At 35.8% G+C, this 14954-nt stretch overlaps 1 protein-coding gene across 3 annotated transcripts in view; it reads left to right on the top strand.

Moving 5' to 3' along the window:
• ANO6 (anoctamin 6) overlaps nt 1-14954 on the top strand; it is a 164907-nt gene that overhangs the window by 97351 nt on the left and 52602 nt on the right. For all 3 annotated transcript variants that reach the window (XM_016146447.2, XM_016146448.2, XM_016146445.2), the window contains one exon: nt 2213-2341. In XM_016146447.2, coding sequence (XP_016001933.2) covers nt 2213-2341 — 129 coding nt within the window. The remainder of the gene's footprint in view (nt 1-2212; nt 2342-14954) is intronic.

Below are 14954 nucleotides of genomic sequence, written 5' to 3'. Positions count from 1 at the left end.
TCCTATCATTCCGATGTCGTGTTATATTTGTTAGGCCTGTAGTGGAATTTATTACTGGAAAATCTAGCCTTTTTTTTTTTTTTTTTAACAGCGCAGTTTTATTTATAAATCAGTCTTTAAAAAAAAAAAAAAAAGAGGCCAATTCCCTTGTTCGTTACTATTCTTTCCAGCCCAGCATTTAGTTTGTCCCTTCTTCCCAAATGCCTAGTGGAATGTCTCTGCCAAGGGATGAGAAACCTGGATTTTACAGCAGTAAAAAATTTGCACCTTTTTTCCTGGCATTGCATTCTAAAATACCATATCAGAGTTTGACCTAGCAATTTCTTAAGGACAACTGTTGCCAAGTCAGTAGGGGTTTTCCTCTACACAAAGAGTCATGGTCTTCTATCACACAGGACCAATGTACATGCAGATCAGATTATTTGGGGGCTAGCTGCCAACCTGTGCAGCTGAGTGATGGGCTTGCAAGGAAGAGTGCCTGGAGTCGGGCAGAACTGGTTCTGGTTCGAGGACTAATTCCTCAGAACTTAACTTTAGTGAGCTCCTGCTGGATGCCACCAAACACAGCATAATATGGGCAATGGAGAACAAGTTGCTTTTGTACACTTCATAGATGTCTGCAATAATGACCAGATTTTCACGACTATATTCCACCCTACCTCACCTCCCCTTTGCCATTCTGAGAAATTCTTTTTTTTTTCTTTCTTTCTTTCTTTCATTCTACACAGAATTTTCCTATAGAAGCTTCCCTGTCAATAATAGTAATACCTTCATTGAAAGGAAAATGAAGGGGCCTCAAGGACTCTGGCTGAAATGAAAAAGACAGGGCTTAGCATTTTTGTATAGCCTTAAATACTCTTAAGCTTTATTAGTTTTAAATAGCTGAAATTGCAGATAAAGAATCCGTTAATGACATTAACCTAAGACATCGTCCTTCTGTTTTCCTGGCCCCTCTATGCCCTGGCTAGGAAAGGGCTCAAGGCAAAGTCACACTGTTTATGGTTACTATCTCTAGGGAAATGAAGCTGAAATGAAGGTGTGTTGAGTTGGGTTCAGCCGCACACATTAGAGTAACCTGTTAAATCGGGGGAGCTTCGAATACTGATGAACTTTCGCAGGCTCCCTGATGGAAAGTGGAATCACAAGTATCGGGTTGTATATGTTAAGCAAAAAATACATCTCAGAAGTGCAAAGAAAAGGAGGAAGTGGTGGTAAAATTAAGTGATTTTGTACTAATTGATGCTAAACGCAGAGAAGAATTAATCACATTTAGTGATTAAGTGGTTCTACCAAGTGACTGCAAAATGCATTTCTCTCCATGAGGTTTTAATTTAAAAAAAAAAAAAACCTGAAAAATTAAATATTAGTTCTAAAGTAGTCTGATTCTTAAACAAAATGAACATAAGCATCCTGACAAGCTGTGAGAATACAAACTCAAGTTTTTTTAAACAATTCTGTTCAAATCCACATAGTAATATTGATTGTTTTAAATTGTATTAGATCTATGTTTGGCCATTATTTCTTCGTTTTTTAACCCATCAGGCTTTTAAGATATAACTTAAAGGCTCATTTATTTTGTTATTGTTGCTGTGGGGTTTTTTGTTTGTTTGTTTTTCTGCTTGGGAGTGAGTTGGTATCCTTGATGGATTTGGGAATGAATACCAAAGACCATTGTAGCTTTTGTGTATGTTAAAGCATCTTCTGGCATTTGTTTAAGGTTATAAAATAGTACCTTCTATAAAGTGGTGATGTCTAGAGAGAAGTCAGGAAAAATAATGAAAAAGTTAGAAAATAAGACATTGAAATTTTCATTAACAGCGCTTTGTTTTAGCTTTTTCTTCTTGTTAAACAAACTTCCTTCCTTCCAATAGGCATCTCTGGTTACTGTGTTTGTTTTCCAAATACGATACTCCTTTTGCTGGTTGAGATGGGAATAATTCTGGGATGATTGTGTCACATACATAACACTGGTATTTTCCAATGAACTTGTAGAATAACACTAAACTGCTCAATTCAAGAACTTATTTCACTGAGAGCAGACTATACTTGCAAAGGTCATGGTGACCATGCCTTTTGTCGAGTAACTAGTAATGGTTATATTTTTCTTTCTCTATAAACACATTGATGTATACACTAAAACTAAAAAACAAATACTTATAAATTAGCACTTTTTCAAAAAAATTATATTTGTTTGGTTTTCCTTTCCATACAGGAAGAATTTAATGGAAAGCCTGACTCCCTCTTTTTTAATGACGGCCAGCGAAGAATTGACTTTGTTCTCGTGTATGAAGATGAAAGTAGAAAAGAGACCAATAAAAAGGGTTCAAATGAAAAACAAAGGGTAAGTTTTTAATGCTATTTTCATTCCTTTTTATTCCTTATAATATCGTAAACAAAAAAAGTGCTAATTTTATATAAGCAGTAAAGTGAAACTGGTGTTTGAAATATCACATACCATACATACCTTCAAATTTTCTCTGCTCATCATTCCCTCAAAGCATGTTAACAAATTTTTTATTTTTAATTTGAAATAGAAACTTCCACAGGCTCTTAACCTCGGTTGGTTTCACAGCTGGGCAGACCTTTTTTTCCCCCAAGGAATTGTACCTCCTATCTGTAGAAGAGATTTATATTAAAAACTCACTTGGCTGTTTGCAACTAGGTAGGAAAGCAAGCTAATGATTAATAATGATAGCAAGTGTAATAACTAGGATTCAGTGTGTGCTCACTTACGGATGGTTATGTGCCTTTTGCATGCATTTTTTCATTTAATCTTCACGACGTCCTCTGAGGTGTATTCTGTTCTGCCACCTAGATGACAGAGTTGACTGTTAGAGGGTTGAAATGATTGCCCAAGGTCATGGACCCTGGTATAAGAAATATTGGAGCCATGGTTCAGACTCTTGTCTTGAATCTAGACCCTGTGCTCTTGACCGCTCCCATTTTCTGTCACCTCCCTTCCATCCCTTTCGTCCATTGCAAGTCAAGCCACTTCTTCCGCCCTTTGCCTCAAGCTCTCAGGATCACCTCAAGATAGTAAACCGTTTTAATAGGCTAGGGTTATCATACCTGCCAGGATCTTTACGTGCACTCAAACTGTAGTAAACTAAAACAGGAGAGGAAAAGAGCACATGCCTGTAAATGTCACTTATACCTGCCTAGAAAATCACTCCCTCATTCTTTTATTTCCACACCTGTGCTGTCACACACACACACAACTTTAATTGTCCCTGCCTAGACTTTCTCTCTAAAGTATATCATTCTTAAATTTATTGATGTCTGCCTAATTCTTTCAAACCAAGTGATGAAACCTGCTTAAAATGAAGTGATCAGTGCTGTTTTATTTTGGGTTTTTCTTTGTTTTGGAAGGGATACGTTTGAAGGTTAATATTTGCATGGTGTCATAGGATGAGCCCAGGCTTTGGAACCTGACATTCAAATTCTAATTTTGCCACTTATTATTTGGATTAATTCTAGTCGATGTAACAAACTAGCCCCAAATGACAGCGACTTAACAAAATAAAAGTTTATTTATTCATGTCAGGTCAAATGTGGCATCCCTGTTTGGCGCAATGGTTTGAGGTACAGGCTGAGCTCTATAGTCATTCAGGAACCCAGGCTAACACAGAGGCTTTGCTATATTCAACAGGTAGTTGGTTTCTAACATCATCTTGAGCATCAACATAAATGGTAGTAGAATAAGAGAGAAGACGGAGAAAGTACTCATGCTTCTTTACCTCTTTGGCCTGGAAGTGACTACATCAGTTGTGTTCACAATCTATTGATCAGAACTCAGGAAGGTGGAAAGTGTAGTTTCTGGCTGGACAGCCATTTCTCAGTAGGAACCACATACTGTGGAAGGGGAACAGGAGTTCTGGTGGGTATCTAGCTTGTCTTTGCCACAGCTACTAACTGGCTGTGTGACTGCTATGAATTTTCTTATCAATATATTATTATTTTTGATATGCCTGTTATTTTTACATTTTGACATCTCTGATATCAAAGTATATCTCACACGTGATGTGTCATAATTTCATTGGCTGGATTTTTTCTATTAGTCCGTAGAATATTGGTTCCCAATACAACCAATGGCATTTTCGATTCAGGAAAATGGGAATCTCAATACCTAGTCCATAGGATTATGGTTTTGATTAAATAAAAAAGTACTTAGAGATGTTATATAAAAAAGTACTTAGAGATGTTATAAATATATTAGATGATAGATGTTAATTCCTATCCCTTCCCTTTTATTTGGGGTTTTCTTAAAACAGTGCACTGATATGAAAAGCACGGCTCCTCTGTTATTGTGTAATTTTATCACTAGCGTTAAATAGCTTAGAGTATTCCTTCATGTTCCTGTGGACACTGAAATATCTTCTGTGCAGCCATAGTCACCATCATCAAATATTCATTATGCATCTGAATGCCAGTGGAACTGGATTGAGTGCTACATAAAGTAAATTAAACAAATCTAATCCATTAAAGTGTAAAGGAAACAGTTTTGGTTTTAGGCAAGAACTTCATTGCAATGGTGAAGGAGCCATAGAGCTGCTTACATTATTAATAAATTCTGCATTTGCTTTACACAGAAACATAGGTCCCAGAGTAACTCTCATAAATCAGGAGAAAAAAAAAAAAACATCATTAATTTTGGCAATCCCTGAACTCATAGATTGATATACTATGATGATAGTTTTTATAAGTCATGCTTTGAAGTGTTTTGAATTTCTCTCCATATTACTTAATTTAGACTCTACCAAAATGCAGAGCTCAGCTTTCGAATTACATTTTTATTAACTGGAAAAACAATCCCAAGTTCCATCTTCCTCACTGTCAGGCCTTATTCAGAATTTAGGGCAAAACCAAGGAAAAGGAATTTGAAAATATTGTTTGTTTTGAGAGGGAAAAAAAAATGTTGAAATCATATTGATTTCCTAAAGCAACACCAAAGTCGACTTTGCCAGGGGCTGATCTGAAAAGCACTGTTAAATACTTTCTTAGAGATGATGGAAAAAAACGTGATATAGGGCCACAATATCAAAAACATAGAGGAGTACAAGGCTGCGTATTTCTATGAGCAAAAGAGAACTAATTTTTCTAGCCAAACCTCCAAATAGAATGTAACTTTCTCCCTCCCTTATATTATTGTAAATACTTCAGAAACCTCATACCTTCCTTTTAAAAGCATAAACCATTTACACTTAGATTTGCAAGGGGATGATTATAACAAACGCTCATTTAGCCAGGACCGTTCTTAGCTCAGAATCAGTTTGAATTTTTTTTTAACTGCAAATAACAGGAAAATCAAACTCAGAATGGTTTAAATCCTAAAAGAAAATAATAATTTTCTCATTTAAGAAGTAGCTTGGAGATAGGACCATTTCTGGGTTAGGTAATTTGTTGGCTTAATGAGCGCATCAGGAAGCAAAGTTCATTCCATCCTTCTGGCCCACCATTCTCAAAATGTTAGTTGTTTTTCTTTTTTCTCTTTTATTAGAGCTCTCTATTTTTATTTTTTTATCTTATTATTAGTTTCAAATATACAGTACATTGGTTAGACATTTGTATAGTTTATGAAACAATCTCCCTGATTTTTCTCCTCTCTCTCCTCTGGCTCTGCACCTAGCCATTACATTACTGCTGACTACATTCCCTATGCCATGCTCCCCATCCCCATGACCATCTGTCAGCTACTAATTTATACTTCTTTAACCCTTTACCCATTTCTCCCAGCCCCCCTCCCCTCTGGCCATCACCAGATTGTCCTCTATATTTGTGGGTCTGTTCTCAGTTTGTTCTTTTTGTTCCTTAGATTCCACATGTAAGTAAAATCATAAGGTATTTATCTTTCTCTGTCTGACTTATATCACTCAGTATAATAACCTCTAGGTCCATCCATATCGTTGCAAATGGTAGGATATTATTTTTTTAATGGCTAAGTAATATTCCATTGTATATATGAACTATAACTTCTTTATACAATCATCTGTTGATAGGCATTTAGGTTGCTTCCATATCTTGGCTATTATAAATAGCGCTGCCATAAACATAGGAATGTGTAGATCTTTACAAATTACTGTTTTGGTTTTCTTTGGATATATACCCAGAAGTGCATTTGCTGGGTCAAAAGGTATATCCATTTTAAATTTTTTGAGGAACCTCCAGACTGTTTTCCTAGTGGCTGTACTAATTTGCAATCCCACTAACAGTGTATGAGAGTTCCCTTTTCTCCACATTCTCACTAAAACTTATTGTTTTTGACTAATTAATGATATCCCTTCTAATAGGTGTGATGATATCTCAATGTTGTCTTAATTTGTATTTCTCTGATGATTAGTGACCTTGAGCATCTCTGCATATGTCTGTTGGCAATTTGTATTTCCTCTTCGGAGAAATATCTATTCAAATCTTCTGCCTATTTTTAAATTGGATTGTTTGTTTTTTTGTTACTGAGGTGTATGAGTTCTTTATATATTTTTGGATATTATTCCCTTGTCAGAAGTATCATAAGCAAATATATCTTCTCATTCAGTTGGTTGTCTTTTCATTTCGTTGATGGTTTCCTTTGTTGTGAAAAAATGTTTAGTTTGATGTAGTCCCGTTTATTTTTTCTTTTGTTTTCCTTGCCTGAGGAGATATGTCTGAAAGGAAATTACTAGTAGCAATATCAGAGAGATTACTGTCTATGTTTTCTTCTAGATGTTTTATGATTTTGGGTCTTAGATTTAAGTTATTCATCCATTTCGAGTCTATTGTTGTATACGGTGTAAGGAGGTGGTCCAGTTTCATTTTTTTTGCATATTTCTGTCCAATTTTCCCAGCACCATTCATTGAAGAGACTGTCTTTACCCCATTGTCTATTCTTACCTACTTTGTCATATATTAAATGAGCGTATAGGCATGGATTTATTTCTGGGCTCTATTCTGTTCCATTTCCCAATGTATCTGTTTTTATGCTAGTATCATGCTGTTTTGATTACTGTAGCCTGGTAATATAGGTTGATATCTGGTAGTGTTATAATGTTGGCTGTTTTCTTAAACTGGCTTCACCGTCTTACAAGATGGCTGCTGCAATTCCAGGTATCCAGAGGTGAAAAGAGGCAATGCCCTTTCTCATGGCCCTTTTTTAAGGGGGAAGAAAGCTCCCCTAGAAGGTCCCTAAGCAGACTTCCTTTTACACTTCATTGTCTATCACAAATCTATTCCTAATCAGCTACTTGCAAGGTGAATGGAATTAATCATTAGCATAGACTAAGCGAGACACAACTCTTAAATCACCTCATCACCCAATATCTGAGAAAACACTAGGCTTTTCTTAGTAATGAAGATGGGGAGAATGACTGTTCAGGAGGCAGCCAGCAGTGTCTGGCACAATAAATGATTAATATATCTAAATATGTTTGGTCTATATTGTAAAGAGCAGAAATGTTTTAAATAAAACAAATTCACCTTTACTTTTCCAACTCTTCCTGCTCAGTTTTGTTAGTAATGCTTCTTCCATTTCCTTTTTCTGAAACTGCTAAGTGACTGAATTGATCAATTTGAATTTCATTTTGGCTGACACTTGGCCTCCCTTCAAACAGATGTATTTATGAAGTAATGGTATAATTCAAATGATAGTAAAGAGAATGGAGGGGGCCTAAATAGCCCCAAAACAGTATAAACAATCCTGAATATGTGTTTTATTTACTTTTCTTATCAGCAGAGTCCATTCCTAAAAGTTGATGGAAAATTTATTTCTTTAAAGTCGATAAGAAGTTTATATATGGAAGTAAAAATTTATATTTCATATCTGACCTTAAAAATTCTTCCTTGTATAACAGAAGAATCTGGCCAATGCAGACCATAGAAAAAGATTTTTGAAAAATGAGCGATCAAATTATATGCAAATTTTCAAATAATGTGAGACATCTAATTGGTAAAAGATCTTGTGAGCTTTTAAAACTTTTATACATTCTTTTAGATGAGTTATCATACTGAAACTGTTTGTCTAAAAGCCAGATGAAATTTCTTAGGAAGTTTTTAAAAGTTCATCAGAAAATTCTAGTATGATGAACACAGTACATAACCTCATTTATTGAGGTCTTACAGTCTTTAGTAAAATTTTATAATTCCACAGAGATCTTGTACATTTATTTTCATTTTTAAATTTTTTTTCCTAACCCTTACTCTAACACCAACCTAATCAACATCAACCCTAACCCTATATCTTGTACATTTATTAACTATTACTTTAAATTTTTTCGTTGCTGTTAGAAGGATTTTAAATTGCAGTTTGTAATTTATTATTGTGTGTAAAAATAAAAAAGAAGTCTTTTGATTTTCATAAGTTTTGTTAGGAACTTAAACTGTTTTTAGTTCTAGTAGTTTATAATACTTGTTTAAAGGTTTCTCAGAAGACCATGTTGTCTACAAATAACAGTTTTGCTTTACCTTTCCCATCTTTATATTTCTTTTCCAAGTGCAATTGCTCAGACATAGAACAAGTAATACATAATAATCACCATTGTATTGTTCCTGATTTCAATGGGATTGATTCTAAAATTTCATCATTAAGTATCATATTTGCTATAAATTTTGGTAGTTTTCTTTTAAAAAGTGAAGGGGTTCCTTTCTAGCTATAGATTGCTAAGAGTTTTTATAAATTGGGTTTTAAATTTTATCAAATTTTTAAAAATTTTTTGTGTCTATTGAGATGATCACATGGCTTTATTTCTCATTGAGTCTTATGTGCATTAAGTATGTGGTTATTTGCGGCTAATAAAAGGATGACTAATAGCATACATAATTCAAAAATTATCGCCTTCAACATGAAATTTATAATTTTTATAGTCATTAGCTCCCTACTTATGCTAATACACATTAACATACTTTATAATTGATTAAAAAATGAGCTCACTTAAAAAATATATCAAGAATAATAGTAATTAGATGAGGAGATCAAAGTGACAGAAATGTAAAGGCCAGAAAATAAAATGAAGTCATATATCAGAGGAGTAACCATAGATTCTATTCAGAAGTTTGAGTTCAGCTGGAATTTTGCCTGTTTCCTCAAAGCCAAAGAAAATAGGGGATATTATCAATAACTCGGTCTAAAATTTCAACTCAATAAAAACAACTAAGTGTTCGAAAGAAATATAATGCTCTGGTCTGAGAATCCCCCAGAAAGAAATGTATCCCATGGATCCTCAAAACGAAATGCGTGATCGTATAGATTTAATATTGGCATACTTTCTCTAAATTGAAGAAATAAAGGGATAGAAGAAGGAAATTCTGAAGAATCAGAACAGTATAAAACATTTACTGGAAATGATATATTTGCTACAGATAGTCTAGGAGTTGGAAACTTGAGGCCCATATTAGGATAGGTTAAGAAGAGATGGTGGCAACCAGTGTTGGGTGGTTTTACCTTCTCAGACAACTTTTGCTAGGTGTTCCATTTTGTTTTGGAGAGTAAAATCAAGTCTACTTTCAACTCCTTAATATTTTAGACTGAGGCAGGGAGCTCTTTATATTTTTATCTCCTTCCTTTACACCCTACTTGCTTATACTAAGATTATAGGCTAAAAGAAATAAATTAGAATCAGAAGTTTCAAATTACAGCTACGAAATGTGTTGCTGGTGTAAGCATGTTTGGTTTTATTTTTGAATACTCAATACAAGAGCAGTGAATCCGCATCCTGCTTCTATTTCCAACATGGGGAAGTTTCCTTGGACCCAGTCCTTAAAAACAAAGAGGACAGTGAAATCCTGAAAAGTAAAATCTGATTTTTTCATTTTATTTCATAAAGGTCTGTCTGGCCTTAGAGTTGAATGAAGAGGCTGTCATTTGCCCTGGCCCCAAAAAGTCACCTGTGTTTTACTTTTTTAAAAGGTCATCTGTAAAAGGGTAATGGGTTGGGAAAATCAGCTATACCGAATTCTCATATGGTACAGGCTTGAGGGAGATAAATACTCAAAAAATAGCTGCTTAGATGCACGGAAGAGGGGTGTTCTGAAAAACAGTATTTCTTAAACTTATTTGATGAGTCATCTGCTTTGCTCTTTAAAACTAGATTAATTTAGGCCTCATCCTATACTCAGGCTGAGTCTCTAGGACAGGGGCCCAAGAATCTGCTTTTAAAGCAGTGCTCCAAGTTGTTCTTATAAGCAGGTAAGTTTGGAAAACACTGCCCTAAAATGTTTACAGTAGTTATCTCAGCAGTGGGTTACAGTGATTATTTTTCTTCTTGGAAAATTTGTTTTCTAAGTTACCATTTATTTATTTTTATAATTACACCAAAAGTGTTTGTTTAAAAAGAAAAGTTGGAAGTGAAGTTGATCTAAATATTCACTCCCATTCTGTGCTTATCACTTAAAATGCTCATCTATTTCCCCTAGCTAACTTCTTGAGTAAATCTCTCATCAGATCTGTCCATTCACATTAAATGGTTTTTCACCAATATGTGAGTTTAAACTAAACCTCGATTAAATAATTCTGCCTACCAAACCTTCTTGAGCACAATACGTAACTAATAAATAGCACTTAGAGGAATTAGACAGTAATGTTTTGCACAAGTTAAGTACCTTGGACTTATTTCTCATCCATCTTTGTAGGCCTAACAACAATTGGCAAGTTGAAAAACACAATGACAGCATTGTCATTACTGTGCCTCACAAAGCTGTAAGAATATTTAAAATTAATCTATGCATATATCTCATTAATCCCAACTGATTTGCGCTTTATTATCATTGCAGTATATTCAATAAATTTTACTTCTTAGACATTACAACCCCTGCTTTTTATGCTGAAAAATCTGAGTGACACAAAGAAAATGGTAGATTGGTGTTTACAATCAGTATTATTACTGTATCATTCGCAAGCAGGTCCTTCCTAACAATGGCTATATTAAGCCAAATGCAATGTGTAATCTAAGGTGCTTAGGGACAGAAAGCTTCCTTAATTAAGCCAGTCTGTCCTTTGTGATTTTGATTGCTTTATTCTTTATTTCTCTGACAGCTTTATTAACCTCTCGAAAGAGGTATGAATAAAATATCGGTTTATGGAGTGGGATAGGCGCTCTTGTCCTTTTTCACTTTGAACCCCCTGGTACTGTCCTCCTCCAACAGTAATAGAATCACATGCATCTTTTTGTAATGTACATAGGTCCTCGATGATTATAGTCATTTTGGCTTTACTAGAAATAGGTTAAAAAATGAAATCCAGGTTGCAATGCCAATGAATTTGCTCCCCTAGAAACAGTGTAATTTGCAGAACAATAGAGTGTGTGACTGGGCTTTTTTCAGTCTAGTTTAATAATTTTGTGCTGCCAAAAGCAGATTATAGACTATAGAACATAGACAGGTTCTTATATGTAAGGTTTTCCAACAAGTCACATAATTTTTAGATAAAAATTGTGTGGCCTCAGTTATTCATTCAGCAAGTATTTATTGAGCAATGGCTATGTCGGGCAATATACAATGTTAATTTTCTTTCATTTTTAACGTGGATGACAGCTCTACCCTAATTTTTTTTTAAATGTCAAGAACACTTATTCAAGTGTAAATTCTATGGAGAAGTAAAGATGATGGTTTCATATTAAACAGACCTAAGCAATCTTTTCTTTAAAAAGCAGTTTTTTCCTGATGTGCGCCTGTTTGACAAATATGGCACATATGCTAATTTACTTTAGCTACCTGACAAACCAAGAAAACTGGTTTGATCAATTTTTTAAATATTCCACTAGTTCTTTGTGAAGTGCCTTGCCAAAGGAAAGTAACAAGAACTTAATAAAGTACCACCAGGGTGATTTAGTAACATGTTTAAGCAAATAAAAATGTTCTATCCTTGAGTCAACTGTTTAAGTATTTATAGCTGTAAAATGGCATCATAAACCAACTTCAAGGTCTACCAGTTATCTTAAGAGAAATCAGGTAAATATCTCAGGAGCTCTTTGTAAAAAACTAGATAAAAGTAAAATAGGATAAATTAGTACAGCCCTTCTGGAGGGAAGTATGGCAATACATATTAAAGAACTTAAAATTGTATACAATCTTTGATTAATAACTCTTCTACTAGGACTTTTCTCCTGAGGAAGTATTAATGGATGCACAAAGATTGTTCTACAAGGATTTCCGTAGTAATGAAAAGTTAGAAACAACCTAAATATTTAACAATTCGAGATTGGTTAAATAAATTACAGTAAATCTCTCTGAGAGAATATTATCGTGCCATTAAAATGAGATAGAAGAGAAATATTTCTAATGTTTTCTGCATCTGTGATATTCACATGTGCTCTATACTTTTATCAGTGACTTCCTTTAATACCTACAGAAAGAGAGAAGGTAGAAAGATATGTTCATTTTTCAGAGAATGAAAAGGCTATATATCTACCAGATATCAAAGAATGTAGTCCAGGGGTCAGGATCAAGTGGTATGGAAGAGTCAAGAGGGTTTGCTGAATTACTACTCAGCATCAAGATCCTTCTTCTCGGGCTCTAGTAAAATGGTCTCATTGGCGCCCACTGGAGGGATTAAGGTGTCATTGGGCACACAGTGTGGAGGCAAAGTGGGAATTACCTATTTTTGTTCAAATGTTTGGCTTTAAAAAGGACAGGTGAGACTCTACCTTTGCAAGATAGAGAGGTTTTTTTTTTTAAGGAATAAGGGAAGTTGAGCATGTTTAAAGGGCATAATACTGAGTATTTTATACCCATATTCACATTTAATCCCTAAAAAACTCTATGATGGAGATACTTCTTGTCTTATTTTTGAGATGAAGCCACTAATGCTTGCACAGTTTATTTGCCCAATATCACAGAACTAGTACATCACAGAACCAAGATTTGAATTTTGACTTGTAATCTAACAATTATGCCCAGGAGTAAATGGAAAACCCAACTGCAAGAGCTAAAGGGTTAATGTGGTAAACTAAAATCTGAGAGGAGATTTTCCCACGAAGGTGATGAGAAGTTATAGCCTCAATTTAGAAATTCCATAGATGAGGAACCATATCTGACTTATACTCTGCCACATGTTACAATCATGGTGGGTGCAGCTGATACAACTAAGGCAGGAATAGTCTGTTTGTTGTGTTTGACAGAACTGCCCTCTGGTGGGGCTGGTTCATTTCCAGTTCTTTGAAAACATCCTCTTCTCATCATCTAGTAATCCAGAGTCCACGGTGTCTGGAAATCACTTCATGCTCAGGATGCTCTGAGGTATCTGGTACACTCCAGAATTAAACTGTGTCTCACCTCATCATATTCCGATTACGCATTAGTAAAAGTTCATGGAATATTTCCGGGTGCTCAGGAAAGGGGAGCCCAGTTGCTACACTGTAGTAATTCGTGTTCCTAAATCCATTCCCACTTAACAGGCAGCCACTGATCCACCAGCCACTCCATTCATTCTTTCACTCATTCATTATTTATTTCATATTTAATCTGTTATAGGCCTGTTCTAAGTGACAAGGATATCAAGATTAAAAGACAAACATCTCGAGGTACAGGGATGGTAATTGAAGAAGAGGCAGGGCTGGCAGAAGGACTTAATATTCTTAAAGATGGGAAAAAATTTGAGGTGTTTGTTGGCTGAGTAAAAGCAATGAAGAGAAGGTATTGTGAGAGCAAGCTCAAGAAGAGATAGGAAAAGATGGAATTTTTTTGACTTCAAGAAGAGAAATGACATCCGGCTATTGATAAGTAGGTAGAAAGAAAGACACCTGCAGGAGTTCGCAGTGAGTGGCTGCCATTTTCTCTGTGAGAAAGGACACAAAGTCACTTTCTGGAAGTTAGTGTGGAGTTTGAGGAGCACCTTGAAGTTTGGAACAGCTCCCTAGTGAATGAGTAGGGGCCAGGAAGGAGATGGCCACGTATCATGGTGGGCCAAATGGTGATAGGAACTGGGAATTTCTAATAAGGCCAATTAATGTAGTTATTTGATTTCTTTTTACATACCCCTTGAGCCACTGGAAAAGCCCCTCTGACTGGTGTTTCTACCTTTAGAAAAACGTGTGTCCATAAAAGCTAAAATCCTTGGGTTCGAGCCTTTACATCCATCCTTATTGAAATTATTCTGGACTGACATAGAAGATACAAAAGACAGTAATGGATCCTGCTTAAGACCTGCTAGTGAGACAATCTGGGTTGCCCCTTGGACGGCCTTGGGGTGAGTCATCTCCCCTGAATGAGAGGAAGTCAGAGTGTCCAGTCTACTCGGAATTCCTGCTCCCTCCACTGTGCAGTGATATAGGTTTTAGGCTAACAAGTTTTCCCCAGTTCATGGCTACTCTGTCAGGATTCTTGCTGGCAAACAACAAATGAGCTCTAATTTAAGCAGACAGCTTTATCAGAAGAATGTTTGGGAGCTCACAGGTTTTTCCTCAAAGGTTGGGCAAACAAGCCTGGAGACTAGACAGCCAGAAGCAGTGCTCTAAGTCCCCCTGCAGAGCCAGTCTAGGAGTGAAAGCATGGTTGCTCCTCTGGGCCCAGAGCTGCTGGCACAGCTGACAATACTGACCGGCAGTGGTCCCCAAAAGCTCCTGCCAAAACCTCTACTGTTTCTGGAACTGGCATTCGCTCTCCCAGTTACCCCAAAATGGGTTCTGGTCGGCCTGACTTTGCACTGCTGGCTTCTAATTCAGAGTCCGGAGTGGGTGGTCTGATTAATAAGACCTAGCTCATGTGCCAATGATTGAACTTCGCAGGAGACAAAAATGGGAGTGTTTGTGTTTTTATTTGCTATAGTGGTTGTAGGCTCTGGCAGTTGAAATGTTGGGTGGCCATAAAGAATGACAGATGTCCATTACAGTGCCATGAAACACAGGAATAAATATTTTAGTCCTTCTGCATTGGGAGAAAGTCTTAAGTCACTAGATACTGAGTTTCTCTGTAGTTCCTTTATAGCAGACTATTTTAAATTCTTCTTTGAATCCTCAGCACTTTGTGGGATGCTCTCAGGAAATGTTTGTAGA

This window comes from Rousettus aegyptiacus, unplaced genomic scaffold (genome assembly GCF_014176215.1).
Source record: "Rousettus aegyptiacus isolate mRouAeg1 unplaced genomic scaffold, mRouAeg1.p scaffold_m13_p_2, whole genome shotgun sequence".
Classification (NCBI taxonomy): domain Eukaryota; kingdom Metazoa; phylum Chordata; class Mammalia; order Chiroptera; family Pteropodidae; genus Rousettus; species Rousettus aegyptiacus.
The sequence above is the reverse complement of the archived record's forward strand: the minus strand, read 5'-3'. Positions and strand labels throughout refer to the sequence as shown.